The 27,508-nt window shown below is 37.5% G+C and overlaps 1 protein-coding gene across 1 annotated transcript in view; it reads left to right on the top strand.

The window, feature by feature from the left end:
- NAV2 (neuron navigator 2) overlaps positions 1-27,508 on the top strand; it is a 231,203-nt gene that overhangs the window by 185,661 nt on the left and 18,034 nt on the right. Inside the window, exons 19-28 of the mRNA XM_029911548.1 lie at positions 2,340-2,528; positions 4,368-4,420; positions 6,006-6,029; positions 6,153-6,227; positions 16,573-16,656; positions 17,509-17,620; positions 18,327-18,472; positions 20,579-20,587; positions 20,978-21,150; positions 27,090-27,243. Of these exons, the coding sequence (XP_029767408.1) occupies positions 2,340-2,528; positions 4,368-4,420; positions 6,006-6,029; positions 6,153-6,227; positions 16,573-16,656; positions 17,509-17,620; positions 18,327-18,472; positions 20,579-20,587; positions 20,978-21,150; positions 27,090-27,243 (1,019 nt within the window). The remainder of the gene's footprint in view (positions 1-2,339; positions 2,529-4,367; positions 4,421-6,005; positions 6,030-6,152; positions 6,228-16,572; positions 16,657-17,508; positions 17,621-18,326; positions 18,473-20,578; positions 20,588-20,977; positions 21,151-27,089; positions 27,244-27,508) is intronic.

Here is a 27,508-nt window from a genome sequence, read left to right as displayed (position 1 = left end):
TATTTTGTGAGTTAAGCTTTCTGTGTGCTGTGTGGACAGTTGTCTTTAGAAATCCTGTTATCACAAACACATCTGTCGTCTACACCAGTTTAAAATATTTCTTAGTTACCTTTGCAGTTTATTTTGATGTGAAAAATATAAATCCTACGAGGTGACATATATATACTTAATGTACTCTAAACAAAGGTTGTATCTCAGATCATCCATAGTTAAGTTTTTAATTTTTGTATTAATTTTTAAAAATCTATATGCTAGAAAGATAAAGCAATAATATGAAAAAAAGTTAAACCTGTGCATAGGAGCGATCTGCATCCTAGTGTTAATGGAACAGTTTGTGTACTATGTGATTTGTAGAAACTTGCGTGGTCACTTATTTCCAGTGCAATTTTGAGCTGAAGCAAATATGTCCTAGCAACAATTTGAATGCACTGAAAGAAACAAACTATAAGCCAGTCCAAAATAGTTTTAGTTAAATCAACATCTAAACCAAAATTCCAGATAAATAGAGAGAGGGGGTAACTTCCTAAAGTGTTAGCAGCAAACAAGCTGCATCAGGAGCATGGAATTATATCACTAGTCAAGCCAAACCATATGACAGTCTTTGCAGGCTCAGAAAGTAAAAATGTTGGGGCTTTTAACTACTTTAGAATTTACATGAAGATCAATGATATGCCCATATTTCATAAGTAATGCATCTACCAGAAATGAAGTTCATTAAGATGTTGTAAATCATTTTTTTCTTAAATAAATCTTCAAGGTTCCAGGAACTGCATTGTGAAAATGAATACACCTAGTTTAGTGCACAAACCATAAAAGCTGCACATTATTGTTTTCAAATCAAGCCCAGTGATGGTTTATGAGATGCTTTTCAGCAATTCAGCCAGCAAAGTGATAGTTAACTTTATCCTCAATAGAAGAGAAAGGTGATTGATTTGGGTTTTATCCTTCGGGACATTTTGGGCTCAAGAGATGCCCTGCAATGGAACAAAACTTCCACTGACTTCAGTAGCAAGTGCTGGCATGCAGGGTCAAACCCTTTTGGACACAGGTGTAATTATAGCTATTTTCAAAGAAAAAAGAAACTGACCTTTTGTGAGAGAAATAGGAACCATATCTCTGATGATAAATGGGCCCAAGATACCAAGAGAACATAATACCAGATATGAAATTATGAAATCAATAGACAGGACTCAGCAGTCAAATCTTCAACTTGACTCCTAACCAACTGTTTCTCAGTCAGAGAAACAAGTGAATAGTAACAAACCTAATGGAACATCAAACTGCTGGGTGGCAAGTTTGGCTGATGTTATCAATTTTCTCCACAAAGTGATTGAACAATAATAAAAAAAACCAGGCATAATTTAGCGCATGCGCGCGCACACAAAATCCAGAAAAAAGGTGGTCCTGGATGTAGAACTTACATATTCTAAAACAACATTGGTCCTCATGGGGTATTTGAGGCAGGAGTAATATTTGTATAAAACCCTTGACCTATGTGTTCTGTATGCATGTATGTATGTGCATCACTCAGTTGTAACTTACTGAGATCCCTTTCTGGAAAACAACAATTGAGAAGTGCAGTATTATTATGAAACTAAAGTTCTTTGAATTTGTAGCTACTTTTATATCCATATGAAAATGTCAGTCTTTCTTAGAGCTTTGAAGCAAATACTTCACAAATTATGCTGTTTATGCAAAAGATCGGGGTTCTCAAACTTCATTGCACCGCACCCTCTTCTGACAACAAAAATTATTTCACGACGCCAGGAGGGGGGACCGAAGCCTGAGGCTGCCTGAGCCCCACTGCCCTGGGTCAGGGGGCCCAAGCCCCACCACTTCAGCCCCAGGCAGGGGATCTGCAACCTGAGTCCTGCCACCCAGGGTTGAAGCCCTAGGGCTTTGGCTTCAACCCTGGGCAGTAGGGCTCAGGCTTCAGCCCTGGGCCCCAGCAAGTCTAAGCCAGCCCTGGCGACCCCATTTAGAGAACCACTGCAAAAGATCATTTAAATTAGTTTGGGCTCTTTACTCCAGTTGGAGAGAGAATTATTCCAAATGAGTTTAGAATTAATTAGTTCTCACCTATGAGGTGATATTGACATGACTGAGCTTCCAGTGTAAACATAAAGACTCAAAGACTGTGCCGAAGCTGACCTTTTTATTTTTAACTTAGTTTATATAGCTCTTGTATGACTCCACTACATTGTAGGAAGGAAATTAAGCCAAGAAGATATGCAGGCAGAAATTTATATATGATTATAAGAAAACAATCTTTTTTTGGTAGCTGCACAAGAAATAGATATGTGAATTTCCTGTTCTACAATATATTCCTTACTTTTTAGCAAGCCCTACTACTGCGGTCCAGATGAGCTTGTCAAATCCAACCATGCTACGGACGCACAGCCTTTCCAATGCAGATGGTCCTTATGATCCTTACAGTGACACACGCTTCCGGAATAGCTCAATGTCACTAGATGAGAAGAGTAGAACTATGAGCCGCTCTGGGTCATTCCGTGATGGCTTTGAAGAAGGTAAATCAAGCATGTGAAGGCACTGCTAATGGACTGGAAACCGTTTACACTGAAATCAATGGAAAAAAGCTCCATTGACTTAAACAGGAATAGGATCAGGCCCATAATCCTACCAATTAAATTATTTAAAATTGAATGTTGTTAAGTGTCAAGTTATTTTGTTCTACCAGTTTTGAAAATGGAGGAGAAAAGGAATGTAAGGCAGTATCCAAAGCCCATTACCATTAACGGAAAGACTCCCATTGATTTCACTGAGTTTTGGATCAAGCTCATAAAATGCAAGAAGAGAAAGACAAACAGATAGTAAGGACTTTGCTGATTTCTGTAGACACGAGTATATTGTCCAGCTCGTGTGTAAGACTGAAATTTAACTGAAGGGATTGATGGAGGCAAAAGAATAGCATATTTTAATGGAAGAATTTCAAACAAGATTTTTTTCTTCGGGGTGCATTTTGAGATTCAGCTTAAACAGTTAAATCAAAGATAGGCTAATATGATTTTCTTTTTTCTCCCCTTTCCATAAACCTACCTTTCAGAGTCAACTAGTTAGTGTGTTTACTTTATTTCATATTAACATTCAGAACTATGATACAGAAGATTTATGACAAGTATGCAATAAGTGTAAAATTTTTAGGAGTATAAGAACAAATTGATGCATATAGATTGAACTATGCAAAATATTTTGCCATAACAAGATTAATATTGGACCAAAAGTGGTGGAACTTAATATACAGGTTGGAAGAGAAAAACTTACTATTAGTATTGCAATTTCTTGAAAGGCAAGCATGTTAATCTTTTAAGAGGTTACAATTAAAATCTAGGCATTTTCTATGGTTAAATTTCATTTTTCAGGATACATTATGTTGCTACTGTGGGGATAAGGTAGCATGGAGTTTATGTTCACGCAAAGGTCCTTTGGTATCAGCCCCCTACCATCTCTGCATCCCCAAAGCCCTTCCCTCTTGAAGGAAACAGGCTCTGAAAACCTTTACAAAATAAATTCTTTCCTGGGCTGCCTACAGGCTTTGCTGTGGGAGAGTACAACATCACTAGGTCACTGAGGTGGCGCACACAATCCCTAATGGTGAAATTCTGACTCCACTGAAGACAATGGGAGTTTTTTTTTAGTGGGGTCAGGATTGCACTCTTAAGGGTTGATAAAGACTGGTAGGTTGGTAGGTTTTACTTAGAATCAAATTCTACTCTGGATTTATACTGGGGTTACTCCATTGACTTTGGTTAATTATTCCACAGTACAACCATGTAACCAAGTTGAGTTTGTTACATGGGGTTCCAAAGGGCCTAATTGAGCTTTCTATGAGGCCTTTAGTCTGAAGATGGAAATACAGCCAGTGCACATATGTTCTCAGTCAGCGTGTTAAAATGTGTTATCTCCGTAGGTGCTGAATAACTGATGCCTGTTTGAAATGGAATTCTTTTTTTAGTAAGGCCATCCTGGGGTCAAATTCTCTCCTCAGATACAGATGATAATCTCCCACTGGCTTCAAGTCACTCAGTCAGAAGGCCTAATGGATTTAATGTTGTTATTTTATATGAAAAATGATTTGAGGTATAGGAGCCAAATTATTTTTTCCTGTGTGAAGACATTTTATATAACTCTTGCCCTTGTAGCAATTTCAACTTACATCTGGATACTTCTGCAAAGATTTGTCTTACAATAAAAAGTTTATGATGGATGATGCAATTTTGTTTACATTCTTATGAAAATTTGCTCTCAGTAGGTGAAAAATCTGCAGTGAATGCTCTGTATATGATTCCACTATGTGCTTACTATATTGCAAACAGATATGCAATTTGTTTATTTTATCTTTCCTTTAGTGCATGGATCCTCTCTCTCCTTGGTGTCCAGTACATCATCTATTTATTCAACGGTGAGTATCGTGCAATGTAAACCTTCAGCAGGAGCCTGCTGAGAAACGTAATATTAAATATTATTTTGCAGTTGTACAACTTTTTTAGTAAAACAAATTAATTGATTGGACCAAGTGCGCTAATTGCTTTAGCCATGTAAAGAGGATGGCTCTTTGCATGTAAACATAAATAATGTATGCTACCTATGTAAGGTATATTTTATGTTCCCAAAAAGGTGTTAATGGATATTTATCACAATACTCATGTTAGCCTGTTAGACCCTGATGACCCAGAAGCAGGAGTTAGTCTCTTGAATCAGTGATCCACAACCGTTCTAAGGAGGTCTTGATACAAAGGACCATAATGGATAGTCCTGGTCTTTTGTGCCAACACCACCCACATTCATTCAATAGATAAAGCCATTTCAGTCTGATAGTTTAGTGATCTGCTAATTAAGAATTCTCTAAGTAGGTCTTAATGCAATGGATTTAATCATTGCAAAGGAGCCATTACTTCTCATTTTGCCAAGAATTTTTGTATTAAAAGTCTTAATTGCATAGTCTCTTAATAATCTGACATTGCAAGAAGATTTAGTGGTATTTTGGGACAAATAATATAATTATAGTGTTTTTTAAAAAGTGTATTATATTATTTTCTTTTAATACTTTCACAAAAGCATCTTACTTCAGAATATGTAACATTAAAGGTTACTAAAGGAAAATATATCTGAAACTCTGAACTGGCACTCTGGTCTTTTAAAAACAATGGACAACAATGGAATCAGGGCATTGTGTTAATAGAGGATGACCTTACAAATTGGTATGAAAGTATGATACAACCACACAACTACCATGCATCCATATTTGAAACAATGCTATACTTAATAACGTTATCTTTAAGGGCATGGTCCTGCAATTTTTATTCAGGCAAGTAGTTCTTTTCAAGTCAGTGATACTAACTGCATGAAAGAGTTGCAGGATCAGAACCTATTACCTTTGGTTAAAAAAAAAATCACCTTAGACTGTAATCCAATTACATGAAATTAAAATTCACAAATGACTAGATTGTAGAGCTCCTACTCAAATTGGTGAACATTTATTCATATAATTAATCCCATTGAAAACAAGAACACTACATAAGTAAGTGCTCACTATGTGAATAAGCCCTCCACCTTCTCTTCCAAAAATAATTATGGTCACAATGAATGGTGCATGTAAATGTAGGATGTATTTAAAGTATATTATTCTAAACACTGAATATAATAGGCTTTGGGGGGAATTAGGATATTAAAAGTTTTAGAGTATCAGGATTACTGCTAGTAAATTTAATTTCAAACTAAACAGAGCCAAACATGTTCAGAAATACAGAACTAAGATTATTGATTTAGATTGATATAATGTCAAAGTTTTTAATGGTGAATATGGTGGTACTCAGTGGAATTATTCATGTGAATAAAGTTGCCTGCAAACACCTATATATGCTGAATCAATAAGTAATAAATAAGGACTCCTATTTTGAGTTTTACTTGTAAAAAAATTTGACCTATGCTAGTAATGAACTATTGTAAGTTCCTCATATGTTTTTTCCTGATTTTTTTTGTTGCAGCCTGAAGAAAAATGTCAGTCAGAGGTAAGGAGCAATATGGGTTTTGTAAACATAAACTTTCAATCTAGACACTTTGCATGAGTGTTTTACACCTCTAATTTGGTAGATTACGGTACAATAAACTAATCTTTTAAATACAATATTTAGATTCGCAAGCTACGAAGGGAGTTGGATGCATCCCAGGAGAAGGTGTCAGCTCTAACAACTCAGTTGACTGCTAATGTGAGTACAATTCAGAAAAATCGAGGCTGATAGATAAATTATGTAGTGCACAAATCACCATCCCAGTTTTCCTAATTAGCAAAGAGATCACTAGTCTATAATAATCAATTCAGGTCACATATTTGTGTTAAAAATAAATATATGCATTTTGGGTGGGTCAATCTGAAAACAAAAAGCTGTCTATTCTAGTGTTCAATTGATTATTTAAAAAAAAACATTAAATACAGTTATACTGATTTGGCTATTCCTTTTGTATATGTACAGCATGGAGGTACATAGGTTTGGTTAATGCTGAAAGAGATTCTTTGAAGACTCAGTTCTCATCATAAAAGTGGGTCTTACATTCACATATAGGTGTCAAAGGGGTCATAAGAGACAGATGTGAATTACAGTGGGTGCCCATGAGAAATGGGAAACCTGATTTAAATGCATTATGTTTTCCCATAGCGTACAAACCATGCAACAGTGTGGGTTGATGGCAAGGGTAGACAAAACTGACACACAAAATGGACCCTGAGAACCAGTTTATGACAGGGTCTAAGAAGCATAATGCATCTGATTCAAATCAGAGTGTGCTGTGTTTTCACTTGTTTGCCTTGAGGAATATTCACTACCATGGAATAACTATCTTTGCATGCTGTTTGGAACAAAGGATTGAAAACCAAGGACACATTGGGGTTTTAATCCCCATTAAGTCAACACTGTGTAATCACAGGTGGCTGAAATCCTGGTTAAAAAAAAAACAGAAGCTCACTGGAGAAATAAGTGATTCCAATGTAAATAAGACAAAAATGAATAGTGACCATTTAAAAACCATTTACTATTTGTATTCTAGGATTATGGGATGGGTAGATGTGAGAACTCACAGTTACCAAAGCGGAAATCGTGGCCATTAGCTCTTGAATGAGTGGTAATAGCAAATATATCAACATGAAGAATGAGTTTGACCTGAGTGATACTATCCTTCACAAAGTGGAAATCAGAACTAGAGCTAATGTATATCAGTGTGTTGGCCATACACACTTGAAAAATACAAAAGGGAAGCCAACTGAATTGTTAGCATATAGGTTAAGGAAAGAAAATTAAGGCTACATTCAGTTCTTTGCCACATTCCAGGAGCAAAAAAACAAAACAAACCCAAAAATGAAAGTTGTTAACTTTGCCCTGCAGATGCAAATACCTGACTACATCAAATGATTTCATGCAAACCACCTCATTTGTATCTAATATCTTTTTAAATTAATCTTAATATGTAATGTATACAGAAAAGTGGGCTTTGCTTTCTTAAATGTAGGCCAGTTCTTTTACAGAGTTTTCTTAAGTTTGTTTTTTTGCTGACAGACTATTCTTGAATTACTCCAGCTTCTGCTCCTTACAACAAATTACGCAACTGTTCATGTAAGCTAGGCTCCATTTTGCACTCAAGGGGCTGCTCTGCCTACTGATTTGGAAGAGTAACCTCTTCAGACTGTAGAGAAGAAATGTTCTCTCTAGGGCAGCAATTACTTCCCTTCTTTATCTATATTAAGAAGCCATTCAGCATCCCTGCCGTTATTCCTCCTTCAAGGAGGAGGAACTGCTCTTTCCTGAAACTTCTAGTCTCAAAATATTTTTGCCTGGTGCTTATGGTGCCATTGTCTGAACAGATTGCCCTCCATGTTGACACTCCATTTGCTTTTTGTAAAATTAGCAACATTTATACTTTCTTTTTTCCATTTCATTTTCTCCAGAGTGAATTTAGCACTGCTGTAACGTGCTAAGGCCCTGACAGCCCTGAGTACTGAAGTCCCTTATTTGTCCACAAAACAGGTGCAGCTGAGTCACTGGCAGTACAGCCTTCCCCAGACTGTCCTGCCAGTGTGCCCCAGCCTGAACCTGGGGTGAACCACCTTTCTGCAAAAGGTTACTTTATTTCCTGTGGCCACTTTGCTGAGACTATCATCATGGGTGTTTGTTGTGGTGATAATTTTGTGGAAAGGGCTTGTTTTCACTAAAAAGTGAACCAAGACCCACCAACCTATTTCCTATAGCCCACTGATAGGGTTGCCAGTTTGGGTTGGACATATTCCTGGAGGTTTCATCACATGACATAATCTTTAATTAAAGATTAAAATTTAATTCCTGGAGACTCCAGGACAATCCTGGAGGGTTGGCAACCCTACTCACTGAACAATTACTAGATAGTAACAACTTGTGGTCACTTTAAATGGTTTCAAAAGGGCAACTGAAAATTGAAAGGCTCTGTATCATTTACTTATCCCTTGATCCATGCAGTCCCATTCACCATATTTTTTTCACTTTCTCAAAGATTTTAAATGATATTCCTCATTGTTACTGAACAGCATCCCCCCACACCCCAAAAGAAATTATTCAATCCAGTGTTTTTAAAATAAACATTTTGGTTTTCCAACACATGTAGTGGGTATTTAACTTGTTTTATTTTCAGCCATTTTTCTCACAGTCTCAGCCCTGTTTATTTTCATAGGGTCTGAGGGGCATGACAGCCACATATATCCTCATGTTATTGTACTATTCATGTTTGTTTTCATTGTGAGTGTGAGAACAGTTATTTGGGATAAGTCAGCTATGTGCTGATGAAGTACAAGTCTGGAATGGCTACATGAAAGGTTTTACCATTCTGTAGATACATAGATGAGAGTGGACAGATTTAAAATATATACAATTTGTACTTGCTCAGTGTATGTAATTATTTTTGATCTGAGAATAAAATATCATTAGTTTATTTTGATTATCATCAATTGTCGTGGCAAAGGGTGGGCAAGTATGTATTCAATATTAAGTATATTAAGGGTTTGTCAGGGATATATTCTGGATTAACTTTTTGTGAGAATACACTTATTCTGGAATAAGAGTGCCTTATTCCAAATTAGCTTAATCTAAGTAAATTAAGATAATTTGTAATAAAGCACTCTTATTCCAGAGTAAGAACATCCACAGATGGAATATATTGGGAATTGTTAATCCACTTTAAATTCACAGCCTGCTTATTCTGGCATGGCACTGGGGAAATGATTCTTCTGTCTCATCAAGTTAATTCTTACTATTCCAATCTCTCTCTTCTGGTCGGAGACTGTGTATTAAATGTGATTATTTTTTCTTTGCAGATTGTGAGAATATTTAGTGTCTTATAGATCATATACTCTGTTGCTACTGCTCACTGGTGTTTTGTTTTTTTAAAGAAAAGGATCAGAGGAAGGCTCAAATCAGAATTTTGGGGCCATTCAGATACAGGTCTAAAATTCCAAACTTCATTACTCTGGCCCCTGTCATTATAATGACCTGAATAAAAAATTTACATCTGAACACCACCAAAGTTCAGGGAAGTTTTAATCAGAAACTCAAAAAATAACAAATAGTATAGAAGGAGGGTAGGTAGGGTATGGCAAGAAAGGAGAGATTTAAAAAGAAAATGTCAGGTTATTAAGGGAAATGGGTCGTGAAAAATGGACAATGAGCAAAGTGTTATGATTTTGAGGATTTTGCTTTCCTTGGGCTAAACACGGCAATTTATTAAAAATAAAAGCCTCCCGCACAGTTCAAAGTTAGAATTAAAACTGATTTAAGATGGAAACTCCATCCTGTGAGACCTAACTCCTGCAATTTATAACAAGGTGGATTATGTACCATTGTGAAGACTCCTGGGTAGAAGTGTATAACAGAAATATTTCTCTTTATTTAGCTTCAAGCAATGAGACTGGACAGGTACCTCTCAGAGAATAGGTCTTCAGTGGTTACAGCTGCCAATTCCAGACATCATCTGGACAAAGAGATGAAAACTCTCCTTTCATAATAAACTGGGGTAGATAGGAAGTGAATGTTGAATTTACAAGTTGCAGATATATGGCTGATAACCTTCATGCCTTCCCTAATTTAAAGCAGCTGTAGACTTACTGTTAGCACTTTTCTCCTCCCCGCCCCCGCAGCCCCTATAGTTTAGACTTGTACAACTTTAGAAAATACGTGTTCTTCTCAATACAGCATATAGTATTGTATTATAATATGTTGCAGTCAACATTATAATATGTTACAGAGTACTAACGACAAATATTATTATGTATGATTCTAGAGCAGCAGGATTTCCTTTGCTGTTAGAGGCGGTTGGTTATCACACTGATCACCAGTCATTTAAAATATCCTAGATAATTATTTCCTGTGTTGATAGTGCACTGAGTATTCTGTCTATATACATTGTAACAGCACTTGCATTTATGAGTCTATAAAAGTGTCATCTAGACAACTGCAGAAACTCTACAGAAATACAGAATTTCCAGTTGCCCACATGTTGGTATCTGTTCAGTCCTCTTCATACTGGCTTATCTCTACCCTCAAACCCTATATTCTCAGTACAAAACCTTGGGGAGATTCACATATTTGCATTGCAGCCATTTAAGTTTAGGGACCACAGCACTTCTCTTATCTCAAGGCAAACTGAGCTCCAATATTTTTGTTTTCCTGGTGGATGTGCAAGAAAGTGAGAATATTACAGAATTATTATTTAATTGAAGAGCAACTATTTCCAAGTCAATTTGGCAAATTTACAGCAACTTTAAACATTAGTGGTAAAATGATTTTAGCTACATGAATACCTCTAACGGAAAGTTGAGGAAAACAGTTCAAAGTTCAGTCCTTATTTGTACAGTGGAGGATTTTGCACTTCTACTTGCTTGCTTTTCAAAGCTGAAAATATGCATTTTGAAGTGATATTGGATGTCAGTAATAATGAAGGGGAAAAACAGTTGAACTTCATATGGACCCGTGTGTGAAGACCTGAAAATGAGAAAATTTGAAGGATGTTGCATCATTTTCTATTAGCATCAGTTATTTTATTTTCAAGCCTGAACTATATTTTTAATATAACGTTGCATTCCATGGAAATAGGAAAACATGAAGAAAAACTAGTCTGAACATCTGGAATTCATGCAATGATATTTAGTCAATGGCTCTTCTGATCCTCCTTTTGATGGCATCTCCATCAGCCTTAAACTTTTCTGAAGAACTCTTTAGCTCAAGGGTCGGCAACCTTTCAGAAGTGGTGTGCCGAGTCTTCATTTATTCACTCTAATTTAAAGTTCCGCGTGCCCGTAATACATTTTAATGTTTTTAGAAGGTCTTTTTCTATAAGTCTATAATATATAACGAAACTATTGTTGTATGTAAAGTAAATAAGGTTTTTAAAATGTTTAAGAAGCTTCATTTAAAATTAAATAAAAATGCAGAGCCCCCTGGACCAATGGCCAGGACCCGGGCAGTGTGAGTGCCACTGAAAATCAGCTCGCGTGCCGCCTTCGGCACCCGTGCCATAGGTTGCCTACCCCTGTTTTAGCTGAATGCAAAATGTGAGCTCTGCAATTCTCTAGTAAATTGGCAACTCCTTCACACTGGCCCGGCCTCAACCATTATCTTGCTATGCAAAAAAGACATGTTGGACCTAAACTGACTTGCAATATTCTCCCTATTCGGCAGTAGGAAAAGATTCTCAGCCTCTGTTACCAAAATCAAGCTGCAGGCTAGTAAGGTTCAATCTTGTTTTCTTAAGACACTTATATTATGAATACTGCAGATGAATTATTGACTATCCTATCTAAGGAAAGGATAATTATCCAACTCAAGTTTAATATTTGTTACTAAGCATTTCTGTGAGTTGATTAATTAGTTACTTAGCAGTGAATTGTTTTTAATTTAACTTTGTAGATTTTCTAGTAAAATATTAATAGAGATCTAAAATATTAAGCTCTGTACGGCTCTGATTTTAATATTATATATAGTTAGAATGAAGGCTTGGTAATGAACTTTTGCTTTAGACTATTTGCTTGTAAAATTCCACAGTGCCCTGTTATTTTGCTGAGTGTCTACAGGCCTATCTGGGATAAGAGTTTTTTTTAAACCCCTACACTGTTAGTTTATAAATAGATTAATAAATAATTCATGTGACAAAAGCTCTCTCTCTCGCTGTCTCTCTGGTGACTATTTCTTTTAAGGTAAGATTAGCACATCAATGTGTGATAGCGCTTTTGTAGCTTGGCTTAAAAGCAGCTGTGAAAAATGCATTTGGAATTTAGTTTTGTCTTAGAAATTGAAACTCTAACTACATTTTAACAATTTTTGAAGATAATGGCTGGTCAAGCAGAAGCCAGCAGCAGCTATATGTGTCACTAGCTTTTGCCAGCAAACTCAATCATTGCCTTCCCCTTTCAAAAGCATATAATTGTCACAGTTGTATCTATGCACTTAATATTTATGAGAAATGTGGCATAGAATCATGGAAATGTAGGTCTGCAAGGGACCTTGACAGGTCATCTATCCTGTGCTGAGGCAGGATCATGTATACCTAACGCCTCACTGACAGGATTTGTCTAACCTGTTTTTAAAATCCTCCATTGACGAGGATTCTGCTACCTTCCTTGGAAGCCTATTCCAGTATTTAACTAGTTTTAGAGTTAGAAAGTTTTTCCTAATACCTAACGTAAATCTCTCTTGCTGCAGTTTAAGCTCATTTCTTGTCCTACCTTCACCATTGCTCTTAATAACAGCCTTTAACATATTTGAAGATTATCAGGTTCCCCCTCAGTCGTCTTCTCTCAGGACTAAAAATATCCAATTTTTTTAACCCTTCCCCCTATGTCATGTTTTCTCAATCTTATTTTTGTTGCCTTCCTTTGGACACATACCAGTTTGTCAACATCTTTCTTAAAGTGTAGGGCCCAAAACTGAAAACAGTACTCTAGCTGAGGTCTCACCAGAGCTGAGTAGTGTGGAACGATTACCTCCCAATGTGACATTCCCAGGTATACTCTGGATTAATGGACAGCTGTGTCCCCTCAATTCTCCAACCTGTGGTGCCTTTTATACTGCTTTGCTGAGAGAACAACCACTCCTGGCCTTCTCTCTCTCACACACATACCCTCTGACTGACACACACACACGTGTGTCTGACGAAGTGGGTATTCACCCATGAAAGCTTATGCTCCAATACATCTGTTAGTCTTTAAGATGCCACAGGACTCTTTGTTGCTTTTTACACACACACTCGCACCCTCCAGCATGTAAATGATTTCTAGCTGAGTTATATGAGAGGTCTTAGCTAACCACTCTTGAATTATATTGCAGAGTGACACCAGCAAATTCCGAGTCCCAGACTTTTCCCTAGAAATGTGTTTTTTGTACTGCCCAGTACTTTCCTGGACAATACGAGCTTATATAAGGTCCGTCACTTCATTAATAGAAAATGATATACACAAACATTGTTATCTCAAATGAAGCTTCCTAAACATTTCAATCCCAACACACTGGCATAGATAAAACAATAAAACAAGTTTAACAACTACAGAAAGATAGATTTTAAGTGATTACAAGCAAGGAAGCATAAAAGTCAGAATTGGTTACAAAGAAATAACTAATATCTAACTTATCAAGCTAAGTGAATTCAAAGCAAAAAGGTTTCTCTCACCATATGCTTATAGCAGTCTGGCTGGATTCCTCCTCTGTCAAGACCCCTCCCCCAGTTCAATCATGCTTTCATTCTCTTTCAGATGTTGTTGATGATGTGAGTAGAGATAAGGGGAGAGAGGTGTTTGCTCATTTTTATATCTTTTTTCTCCACTTTGAGAATCATCTCCTGCTGGGATTCAGGCAACAGCCAGTCTGTGTACAAGGGAACCCCCAGCTGTTCCATTGCCAAGATGTAAATTTCTTGCTCACACCTTTCTTCCTACCAAAGAATGATCGCTTAATCAAGTGATAGTCCATATGATTGTGTTGAGACCTGGCTGAGACATCAGTTTGTCTTTTGTCTCTGGGGAACTGGTTTGAAGTTGTTTCCCCAGACTTGGAACATGTCTTATAGAGTAGAATTGTATAACTCTACATACAATGTTGCCACACATATTTTACCAGGGCAATAATGTTCAGCAGATTTGAGTTTTCAAATGATACCTCGCAATGCATACTTCATACAAAATCTATTATAGTTTTGTAAAAAGGATGAACACAAGGGTACACTGTCACATCCGGGTATTGCATGTGACCCTCCTGTTAATATACCTCAGAGTGGTATTAGTCTTTTTTGCAACTGCACCACATTCCACTGTAACCCCCAGATCCTTTTCTGCAGTACTCCGCTTAGCCAGTTATTCCCCATTTTGTAGTTGTACATTTGATTTTACCTTCCTAAGTGTGATACTTTGAACTTGTCTTTATTGAATTTCATCTCATTTATTTCAGACCAATTCTCCAATTTTTCACGGTCATTTTGAATTCTAATCCTGTGCTCCAAAGTGCTAGCAACCCCTCCCATCTTGCTGTCATCTTCACATTTTATATGCAGACTCTTCCACTGCATTATCCAAGTCACTAATGAAAATATTGAGTTGTACCAGACCCAGGACAGATACCTGCAGGACCCTACTAGATACATCCTCCCAATTTGATAATAAACCACTGATAACAACTCTTTGAATATTTGAATATGGTTTGTCAACCCGTTCTGTATCTACTTTATAGTAATTTAATCTAAACCACCTTTCCCTAGTTTGCTTACGAGAATATCATGTCAAAAGCCGTACTAAAATCAAATTATATCATGTTTGCAAACTGTTGCTATATGTGAAACATGCAAATTTTGGTCATATTTTAAAATCCTGAAACTGAAGTATTTAAAATGTTTTGTGGAGTATTTTTGAATCATTCTACTGGCTGATTTCCCAGCTGATTTTTAATGGCAATTCAGTAAAGGGAAGATGCTACTGTTTCTGATTTTACCTGACACAGAATTCATACATATTGTTTGGGATATTTCATAGAGACAACATTGGTGTGTACATCTTCAGAGCATCATCGTATGCCCTTTAGAGTTCCATCACTGCCGTTATGTACAGTTTTTATATAGCCACTTCTTTATTATTTAATTCTATTGTTTAAATAATAGGGGGGACCTCCATGTCATTGACAGAGCCCTGGAGATTCTTTCCCCCTGCATGTATTCACACCCCTCCTATTCCTCCTATTTTAATCTTTCACTCTCCCTTTTCCACCCGTAAACAAAAATAATTCACCATATCATGGCCACCACGGAGTCTTTATATCTTTTTTGTAAAAGAATTCATGAATAAAGCAAGATGATGTCATCTAATGGGATAGTGGGGGTCAAGGTTTCTGGCTTCTCTTCCCCACTCTGTCACATACTTGCTTTGTGGCTTGGAACAAGCCATTTAACCTCTTTATGCCTCAGTTGCCTCATCTGAGAAATGTCTGTAGTAATACTTAACTACCTGAGATGAGGCTTACTGTTTGTAAAATGTTTTGAGGCTCTCTGGTAAGAGGTGCTTTGGAAGTGCAAAGGTACTGAAAACTATTAGTCTATATAGAGATTGTGGTGGTAGCAATCTGCTTTTATATTGTTCCTTAATATTCAAAGGACAAAATTTAGTCCTTGAAATGTTCTTTACAAAAAAAAATAAATGATGTTCTCTCACATTTCCAACACTGGGTCTAATAGTTCTTTCCAGCTGAACAAAGCAGCAGAATAAAAGTTTCCCAGTTAGAATGAAATCCAAGCAGCTTTAAACTACTATGAAAAATATATAAAATGGACTGGACCTATTATGAGACTCAGTGTTTTTCAAAGGCATTTTATTCCCAGTTACTCTAGAACAGTTCTCACTCTGTTATCCTCTATATGGAGGATTGTATTTTCTTTTCAGAATAAATAAAATATCCAGTCCAGAACAGATTGCAATTATTTGCTGATCTATCTGTACGTTTGTGAGATTCCTGTTCCGTCCACTGATCTCATAGTGAAAAATTGTTGTAGAATATTAATCAGGGAGAACTGTAAAGAATATCTTTACTATAAGCAATATGTCTTTAGGAAACCTAAGTATTGCCATGCCAGATCAGACTAATGATCCTTCTAGCTTAGTATCCTGTCTCCAGCAATGACCAATATCAACTGCTCCAGAGGAAGAAACACTGCAGTTGGCAATTGTGGGATAATCTGCACCCCAGGAAGGGTTCCTGCTAACCTCCGGTAATTATAATCAGAGGTTGGTTTATGCCCCAAAGCTCGAGGATTTTCAAAATTGTTACCTTCTGGCATTGCTTACCCCCCCATACACAAGTCACTGCTAGAAGTTTTGTTTGTAAATGTTTTTGGCAAGAGTTGTTCCTATTTTGTCAAGCCTACTCTAACCTCTCTACTTCTCTAAGTGGTATCTAGTTAACAAACACTGGAAGATACCATATAACATTTCTTAAATACTTAAATAAGCACATACTTTTATTTGGTGGAGAGAACAGTATTCATTCTACATTGTCATTTAATTTTCAGGCTCACCTTGTGGCAGCGTTTGAGCAGAGCCTTGGAAATATGACTATTAGACTACAGAGTCTGACTATGACAGCAGAACAAAAGGCAAGTTTGAGAAACATTTGTTCAGTATGCGTATGTGTAGATGTACACATCCCAATGGGGAGGAGGACCAAGTGATTTTTAAAAATTAATTCACAGTAGCGATGTTTTTATCAAACCTGTCTTACAAACCTGCCCTGTTCTGTTCGTTCCCTTGGAAGCATCTGGAACTGGCCACTGTCCAAAGACAGGATACTGGGCTAGATGGACATTGGTCTAACCCAGTATGGCCATTCTTACGGTCTTATGAAAGAGGATAATCCTTTTATTTGTATTTTAAAATAAAAATGTGCATGTGATTCGTGGGACACAGCACAAGAATGGGAACCTGGATCTTTCCTAAGTTCTATTTCCAACTCTGACATTGTGACTTCCTTTGTAGCTTTGGGCAAATCACATAACCTTTCTGCCTCGGTTTCTGCACCTGTAAAATTGCTTGCTTACCTCATGGGGTGTTGTGAGGACTGATTAGATAATGACTGTAAGTTGCTTGGAACAAAAGAAGTGCTAATTATTGCTTTTTAGTACAGTTTGTCTTCTTCCCAACACATACATGCATATATCCAGTAAAAATACTATTAAAAATTACTGCGCTATGTACAGTCACCAATTTTTAGTGCTACTTTAATGCACAATAATTTCTCCACATTGTGGAATGACAACATCTGAACCCCTGGAAAGTAATGCTTTCAAGTTCCAGTCAATCGTACAATATACACCAAGCCTCAGCACATTTCTTATGCACTCCCAAGACCATTCGCCAAGCACCTAACCAAGACTGAAAAGAGGCTGCCTGGGAATACTTACATGGAATCTAAATGTATAGACATCTCATTGGTTTCTTTTTCATTTCAGGATTCAGAACTGAATGAGTTAAGGAGAACCATTGAACTCCTGAAAAAGCAGAATGCTGCTGCCCAAGCTGCCATTAATGGAGTAATTAACACACCTGAGCTCACCTGCAAAGGTAAAGAAACAAACTCTACTTTTAACAGCAGTGTAGCACTCCTGAGACATTAGTCCTCTTGGTAATATCTGATGCAATTTACCTTGCCAGAGACTGGCTTTGTATATATCATCAACTGTATTTGCTCCTGCTTTGATGTAACATGGAGATGTATACATTTGTATCTCAGTAGAGTCCTATGATTTTCATTGGTCCCTTCTATTTAAATAAACTGTTATCAGGCTCTCCTGTGCTGTCTAATAAGCAGTTTAACAAAACTTTGCTATCTGCAGTTGCTATATTGCTCAAATTCACTGTAAGCATTTCATAATTCTCATCTCTGCACAGCAGCACAATAAAGGAACAGAATCCCCCTTCTGAGAGTTGCAGATACTGTGAAATCTCTAAGTAATTACCTGATTCTTTTTTTAAATATTTTTTTTCCAGTGCAAAGCAAGGGCCTGATCCTGCAAAGTTTCCCTCACATTACTTGTCTCACTGACTTAAATTGGGACTATTTGCATGAGGAAACATTTGCAGGCTCATATGTGAAATATTAATTGCACCACGAGAAACAAGGAATATTGCTGTGAACTATGCAATGCATCATTTTGTGCAAGTGATTCTAAATGCGCTTAATTCCTGAAACATTTTTGTCGGGATGAGTGACCAGTGGAGATATTGAAATGTCTCCAGTAAATTTGACTATGTTGCTGTTAACATTCAGGTACTGGGACTGCCCAACCTGCTGACCTGCGAATCAGAAGGCAACACTCTTCAGATAGTGTCTCTAGTATTAACAGTGCTACTAGTCACTCCAGCGTGGGAAGCAACATCGAGAGTGATTCAAAGAAAAAGAAGAGGAAGAACTGGGTGAGTGTACTTCAGGAGATTGTGTGAAATTAATATAAAATTATCCTATGAACATCCAGGTTGAAATTCACCCTTGTGCATCAGGTCAGCACAAGGACTATGCACCACTTAACTCAACCCTAAGCCCTATTTTGAAGACATAAGTGAATCTTAAGTGATTCCTATGCTTGTGCTGGCCCTCGGCATGGAAAAGAATGGTATCTTCACTAGCCAAAAAGCCAGTCATAAAACCTGTAGTTGTAGTATTTCTCAAAGACTAGTCCTAGCTAAGAGACATACATAGTCTAGTCTATTAGTGTAAAACATTAGAGAAAACTCCAAGTACATACATTAAATGAAACAAATTCACAATGAAGAAAGATTAAGCCTATTAGCTCATATTGCCTTCCTCTTCTGAGTGCATTCATTCCATTTTAACTTGGGCTGTGTTCTGAATGCTACCATGACATTTTTAAATCAAATAAAACAGTTTTTCAAGTTCTCTTGTGATAGAAGTTTCTTCCAAAAGGTTTCAAAATAATCATCTTTCACTTTCCACTTCTCTTTCTTTGCTCATCATGTGTTCTATACAAGGTACCATGCACTGGAGGAAAGGTACACAGTATTAAACTCCATTTTTAATTAGACCATTGCTGCTGTAGTAACATTAGCTTTGTTTTTGTTTGGACTAAAATACTTAGTTCTCGTAATGTAGTCAACAAAGCAGTCCACACCCTCCTTCCCACTCAACGTAAATGTTCCTGGATCCTTAGCACACTGAAATTATAAATATACTGCTACACAATGTTATAGTTTGCTCTTGTGAACGTTTATTCTGAAATTATCAGTGATCCTGTTATGGTTATGTATGAAACTCCCTTTGTACCAGGAGACTGCAACATTTTACTTGAACAGAATCTCATTTTAAAGTATCTTTTCTATCTCAATGGTTTCACTTCCATATCTTAATCATAACACTTTCTCTCCCCTCCCCCCATTGTCCAAAACCTTGGGTTCAATGAAAACAGTGGCTTCTCCAAATCCTCTCAGGGTGTCTTGTGTGTTACTTGTTGGGGCACTCTGCTGGCAAGGTGGACTTTATTTCTTTCCTCCTTGTAAACAGTTAATGAGTCTTTTTCACATCCGCTATATGATCAGTAATCCCTCAGTCATGATCAATACCTCATCATATCTTTTCAGTCCTACTTTATTAGTTAATTTATGTTTCCATGGTCTAGAAGATTTCATCTCAGCACCAAGCTACATATCTCATTTGTCATTCAACTACTCTTAGTGTGGGTTAGGGGACATTTATTTATTGTGTAAAAGATGAATATATAGGGTCTTAGTGAAGTTGGGGTAAACAGGAATAGTATCTTGATTTTATCAAAGGAGCACATTATAGCAGAATGAAGAATGGATATAAAATTAATTCTTTATTTATAAACTGGACATAAGTTGCACCCAGTGAATGTAGAATGCTTATTTCACAAATATTTGTGAGGTCTTTTCTAAACTCAGAATGTCTAATTACATAGTGAAACATTACCTTCAGGCTAAAATAAAGGTACTTCAGAGACATGTTGCCACTGAAAAATTAGTGCAATTTAAAAAAATCTTATTCACCTATAAAACATGTGAGTTACACTTTTGTAATGAACTGAGATCTCAGGGACCCACCAGTTTAGCCATAATCATGCTTGATTTTTCAGTTGTTTTGTAAGTCGGATTCCCATTCAAAGGACTTACTAGTTGCGGATAGGTAGAGAAGCCGAATATTTTAATCTGATGAAATATTTATCCCTTGAAGGAAGACATAATACCGGTGCCTCACCAACTCAGTTAAGAGATTACTAGCCAAGGAGAAAATAAGATTTAGGCAGTAACGAGATTCAGATCTGTGTGCCATCCCCCATGTGATGTGAAATGACCATGTGTTCGAAGGTCCCATTTTTAGAGAATATAGTTCCATGTACCCTGATTCCTGTTTAAAATTATTTCTGGTGTGTTTGTTGTTTATTGGTCATGTTTGTCTGAGATCCAAAGCTTTCCCTGTCACTGGCTTTCTCTGTTAAAACTTGTCTTTTTTCCTTCCCCCTTCCCTTTTGCTTGCGCTTCCTCTGGCAGGTCAATGAGGTAAGGAAGACCTACTTTAAACTATAAAATACAAAGCTAACCCATCCATTTACATGACTAACCCCATCAGCATCAGTAACCTTGTCTGAGCCATGTTGCTTTATAACTGCAAGTTGCAATAACATTGTTACAAAGTTTCTTGTGCTGAATGGAATTCAGTATTTGTTGTGAGGGAGACACTCTAAAAACAGGAGGCATCAACATCTAGCCCTTTCAAGAGCTTATTCTAGATTCCCTTATTAATCTTATAAAATGGCTAAGATTAATGTGAAGTATTTGTTTCCATTTTGTTGGAAAGATTTGCATGCTAGAGTTTTTACTTTGTGGCTTAATTTATTGCTTAGATGCATTCTTTATGATGTCTCTACTGTTATGGTTTTGTTGTTTCAGTTACGCAGCTCCTTCAAGCAAGCATTTGGTAAAAAGAAATCCCCCAAGTCAGCATCTTCTCATTCAGATATTGAGGAGATGACTGATTCGTCATTACCTTCATCACCAAAGCTACCACACAATGGCTCAACTGTTTCTACCCCGTTGCTCAGAGCTTCTCATTCCAATTCTCTGTAAGTGTCATTTTTATTTTTAAAAATTTCTTTAAATGAGTGGGTTGGAAATGCAACAGTAGGAAATGTACTGTAAGGAGCAGTCCTGCATTGACAGAGAAATAGGACTGGATGAGCTAACGGAATGAGGAGTGTCATATATTATTTAGTGATATTACCCCAAGATGAGATCGGAGCCCCATTTTGCCATACATATATACACATACATTCACACAGTTCTGGGTGAAATTCTGAACTCAGTGTTTTCCCACTGACTTCTGTGAAGCCAGGATTTCACCTAATGTCTGCCCTGAAGATTTCACAATCTAAGTAGATGAGGCAAACCAAAGGTGAAAGAAAGGAAGTGGTAGTAGTATTATCCCTATTTTACAGCAGGAGTACAGAGAGATTAGATGACTTGCCAGGGGAGTCACAGGAAGTCTGTGGCAGAGCTGGGAACATATATCCTGAGTCCCAATCCAGCATCTTAACCATAATACTCTATGAAGCCAAAAGACATCAACTCTCTTCTATAGAGTAATTCAATATTTTCACCGTGTAAGGGAAGTAATTGTAACCAAAGTGATCTTGGACTGCAGAACTAATTGAAACTTCTCCTCGTGCTATCAGCTGTTCCAACACAGGTTGGCATCTGGGATTTCATATTTTGTGTTAAATAAAGACAACACACATTGCTATAAGCTTCAGAGAAGAGTTTAATTTCAAAGTGGTTGAACTAGTTCAAGTAACGATAAGAATCGTTTCAAACATTTATGCCAAAAGCCCAATTCTCCACTCTGTCATTTGACTCGCTACGGGACCTTGGGCAAACCACATAATCTCTCTCTGCTTCAGTTTGACAATTTGTAAAATGAGGTTAATGGTCCCTCCTTCAGAGAGGTGTTTTGAGAATAAATTAATGTTTATAAAGTGCTGAGAGAACCTTGTAAAGCTGTTTTATAATTACAGTGCATCAGTAACTTCTTCACTTTGATTTGGATCAGTAGAAATAGAGATACCATCTAGCTGAAATCAGGAAGCATTGAAAATATTGTAAGAGATCCTGTCTCATGAGACTTCCAGATTGATTTCAGATCAAATACTTTTGAATAGTATCCAAACTTGAAGTTTCCCATCATTTGTTTCCATGTAAGGAGGTATGATTCAAGAGAACAATGGCAATAAGATGTTGCTAGCATTAAATAATCCCCCCACCACATTTAAAGGTCATGGTTCTTCTACCTCTTAATTGCATCATCATCACTTTCAAGCAACCGCAGCCCATAATGCTATGGAATAGGCAAAGCTTAAAGCCAGCTTTTAATGTTGAAATTCATCATATCTTTTTTGATTATATCTGTCATCAATCAAAATACGCTGTGAATATGGCTAGTCTTGACAAGGATCTGGAGAGCCAATGGGCTAAAGATGAATTGAGAAAAGGTCAAATACTTCATCTGTGGGGAGGGCACCAGTATGAGTGAGGTATACATGTTTTGGTTTATTTGTTTTCTGATGGGAAGGAAAACTTTGCTCATTACTTAGGAATTTAGGCAGAGACATTTTAAACTGAAACCTCCCTGAAAACATACAGGTCTGGTGCTGATCTTCCTATGTACAAACTCGTGCACCTGAACATCAGCTTCAATCTGCTTAATCGCTTTGCATTGAGTAAAAGGCTCAGGCAGAGTGAAAGAGAAGGGCTAGCAGAGTGAAGAGGCAGCATGGCAATCTTCCAGAAAATGTATGTGCGGAAAGGCTGTTCACCCAGAGTCTTGGGGGAGAAAAACAAAAATGCCATCAAAATAAACTTTTACGCGTGAGTGGTTTAAAGCGAGCAGGAATTTATCATGTCTGAATAGGTGTAGGGTTCCGAAGCCCTCCAGAATCATGCAGGGAAGCCCAGCTGTGCACACCTGTTGAGCTTTAAATCTTTCTGTAAACTCATCAATCTCCAAGTGACTGCTGCTACTCTCTGTACTTCCTTAATTTATTTGGATTTTTTGCATTTAAAAGATTTCCTGCATGACGACTACTTTGAAAGAAATACTAATGTTATCCAAGGATCGGTAATGGCCAGAATTTAGTTTCATGTGCTAATCTTATTACCCTCAAAGAACAATTCCTGTGCTGGTAGAGACAGTTTCTGATGTTTCAGAGTCATAGGTTCATAGAGTCATAGATCCCAAGACCAGAAGGGACCATTAGATCATCTTGTCTGACCTCCTGTATAACACAGGCCATAGAACTTGCCCAAAATAATTCCTAGCACATCTCTTTAAAAAAAAAAATTAATCTTGAATTTAAAATTGTCGGTGATGCAGAATCCACCACGACACTTGGTAAATTGTTCCAGTGGTTAATTACTTTCACTGCTAAAAATGTATTTCCAGTCTGAATTTGTCTAGTTTTCACTTCCGGCCATTGGGTTGTTTATACCTTTCTCTGCTAGACTGAAGGGTCCATTATTAAATATTTGTTTCCTGTATAGATACTTATAAACTGTAGTCAAGTCATCCCCCTTAACCTCTTTGTTAAGCTAAATAGATTGAGCTTTTTGAGTCTATCACTATAAGGCATGTTTTCTAATCCTTGAATCATTCTTGTGAACCCTCTCCAGTTTATCAACATAAAGGTCAGCAGATACGGGGCTGGGTGGGCCCATGGGAAGCTGGGGGAGGGAATTTAATCCCCCTGGTACCTCCAGTGGAGAATGACTCAGGACAACAGGTTCACTCCAAAAAAGAAGGGGGGGCAGCATTTAAAATATATGGGGAACGCCTCCAAACCTAAGTGGATTTTTTTCAAATCAGTACTTGGTAATTACATGAGAAATGGTAAAAACTAAAATTTGATATCAGTGTTCAGTGATTAAAAAGAAAAGGGTACGAATATGAGATCCATTGTCACAAATTAGAGGAAAGTAGAAAAGGTTGAGGGATTTTATAGCCATAGTTGATACATATAAAAAGGTAAAATTTGAGTGTATTTTATATCCGTATATGATAATTAGAGAGAAAAATAGCAAAATCTGCAAGGATTTTATATCAATCAGTATTCAAGAATTGGAGAAAAGGGCATTTTAATGTTAATATCAGATAACACTGGTCTACAATTTTTGAGAAGTCGTCTGCCTCAGAGATAAAATGTGCTATTTATTATGTATTTTGATGTGCTGAATTCAAATATGACAATTAAAACAACTGATTGGCTACTGTTTCTAAGATATTTAAGTTTTTACATTTTATGTCTATGTATATTGTGTAGATAGTAGAGTTTTAATCATAAATTGTAAACCTAGGTCTTTTCATGTGTTTATGGTTGCTTTACATGATAATATTTCACCTGTCCTGTTTATGTAACACTTTAAAAATCAGCAAAAGGGTTATATAAATAAAATTGATATAAATAAAATATGAAACAAAAGGCAAAAAACTATTATGTACATAGTTTAGTCCTATTCAGTGTCTACTCGGCGCTTCTTGGCTTGTCTCTTGTATTCATTAAATGGAGCATCTCTTGTCACTGTCCAGCAATAGTCTGCAAGCATTGATGGGCTCCATTTGCCCTGATAGCGTTTCTCCATTGTTGCAATGTCCTGGTGAAATCGCTCGCCGTGCTCGTCACTCACTGCTCTGCAGTTCGGTGGAAAAAAATCTAGATGAGAGTGCAAAAAATGTATCTTTAGTGACATGTTGCAACCAAGGCTTTTGTATGCCTTGAGGAGGTTTTCCACCAACAACCTGTAGTTGTCTGCCTTGTTGTTTTCGAGAAAATTTATTGCCACTAACTGGAAGGCTTTCCATGCTGTCTTTTCCTTGCCACGCAGTGCATGGTCAAATGCATCATCTCGAAGAAGTTCACGAATCTGAGGACCAACAAGACACCTTCCTTTATCTTAGCTTCACTTAACCTTGGAAATTTTCCACGGAGGTACTTGAAAGCTGCTTGTGTTTTGTCAATGGCCTTGACAAAGTTCTTCATCAGACCCAGCTTGATGTGTAAGGGTGGTAACAAAATCTTCCTTGATTCAACAAGTGGTGGATGCTGAACACTTTTCCTCCCAGGCTCCAATGACTGTCGGAGTGGCCAATCTTTCTTGATGTAGTGGGAATCTCTTGCACGACTATCCCATTCGCAGAGAAAACAGCAGTACTTTGTGTATCCAGTCTACAGACCAAGCAAGAGAGCATCAACCTTCAAATCGCCACAAAGCTGCCACTGATGTTGGTCATAGTTTATGCACCTCAAAAGTTGTTTCATGTTGTCATAAGTTTCCTTCATATGGACTGCATGACCAACTGGAATTGATGGCAAAACATTGCCATTATGCAGTAAAACAGCTTTAAGACTCGTCTTCGATGAATCAATGAACAGTCTCCATTCATCTGGATCATGAACGATGTTGAGGGCTGCCATCACACCATCGATGTGGTTGCAGGCTACAAGATCACCTTCCATGAAGAAGAATGGGACAAGATCCTTTTGACGGTCATGGAACATGGAAACCCTAACATCACCTGCCAGGAGATTCCACTGCTGTAGTCTGGAGCCCAACAGCTCTGCATTACTCTTGGGTAGTTCCAAATCCCTGACAAAGTCATTCAGTTCACCTTGTGTTATGAGGTGTGGTTCAGAGGAGGAGGATGGGAGAAAATGTGGGTCCTGTGACATTGATGGTTCAGGACCAGAAGTTTCATCCTCTTCCTCTTCCTCGTCTGACTCAAGTGAGAATGATTCTGGTGCATCAGGAACCGGCAGTCCTTCTCCGTGGGGTACTGGGCATATAGCTGATGGAATGTTTGGATAATGCACAGTCCACTTTTTCTTCTTTGACACACCTTTCCCAACTGGAGGCACCATGCAGAAGTAACAATTGCTGGTATGAGCTGTTGGCTCTCTCCAAATCATTGGCACTGCAAAAGGCATAGATTTCCTTTTCCTGTTCAACCACTGGCGAAGATTTGTTGCACAAGTGTTGCAGCATATGTGTGGTCCTGATCTCCAATTTTGCAGCCAAAATAAAGGTGATAGACTTTCTTAACCATAGTGGTTATACTGCGCTTTTGTGATGCAAAAGTCACTTCACCACAAACATAGCAGAAGTTATCTGCACTGTTCACACAAGTACGAGGCATCTCTGCTCACTTTGGCTAAACAGAAATGTGTCCCTTTGCAAAATCAAACACTGACAAATAAGAGAGCACGACACTGTATGATTTCTAGAGCTGATATAGGGCAATTTGTTCAGCAGAGTGATGTAAGCTTCGTTATGATTGCATCATCCATGACTTCTAGGAATAACATGATGCAATTCATATCGTGTATGACGCAATACCAATTTCAGATTGCATCATTCATTGTTTTGCCTAAAAAGCAAGTACTGTCCAAACCCAGTCATAGATTTATTCATAGATCCAGTCAAAGATGTATTTTAGTCATTTCTGGTTTAAATTGAGATCCCTTCCCTTTATAACTCACTTATCCTTCGCCATTCCCAAGTCAAGGGTCGTATATACTGACCCAATAGCATATCTTGAAAACTAGAGCCAATCAACAATTTTAAGCATCATTTTCGTTCTCAGTGACCCAGAATTAGTAAAGTTTGACTACATTTATTTCAGAAGCATTTTGACTGTAGAGCAGTGTAATTAGATGAGAAAATCTCCAGGGATAACAAATCAGACATAGATAACTAGAGAGACAATGGGGCAAAATTTTGCAGGAATTTTATATCAGTATTTTAGAATTGAGGAGAAAGTGGGGCAAAAACTTCTATGTAGAACTTTATCTATGTCATCATTGGTGCTGTAAGCAGCAACTGATTTTTCTCCATCAAGCACATCTTGCTGAATCAGGGAAAATTGTTTTTGCTTTATTAATTAAATACTCTGAAACAGCATTTGAAAGCAATGCTCCCAAACTCTCTGGTTAACTGACTGTTTTACAACCTTTCCCAGTATTTCTGAATGTACTGACAGTGAAGCTGAAACAGTCATGCAGTTACGCAACGAGCTAAGAGACAAAGAGATGAAACTGACTGATATTCGTCTGGAGGCCCTTAGCTCTGCCCACCAGCTAGACCAGCTTCGGGAGGCTATGAACAGGATGCAGGTAGGAATGGAACAAAAACCAAAAAAATTAAAATTTGCCTTTATCTGTTAAGGACTGAACAGTCCACCACACTACATAATTTCAGAGGATGTGTAAAATCAAGGTCCACTGACGCCTCATGGCCATTGAAGGTCCCACGGCTCTTCTCACCAATGTAGACATGGTAACCCACACCTCTGGCATTACACTTTCAATCTTACAAGCTACTTGTTTAAAGAAATCACTTCATCCACCACCAGTGGTCATTTAGCCAGTTGCCATGCTC

The sequence above is a fragment of the Terrapene carolina genome, unplaced genomic scaffold, assembly GCF_002925995.2.
Source record: "Terrapene carolina triunguis isolate 2854851 unplaced genomic scaffold, T_m_triunguis-2.0 Scaffold96, whole genome shotgun sequence".
Taxonomy (NCBI): domain Eukaryota; kingdom Metazoa; phylum Chordata; order Testudines; family Emydidae; genus Terrapene; species Terrapene triunguis.
This window is presented reverse-complemented; position numbering and strand designations above follow the sequence as displayed.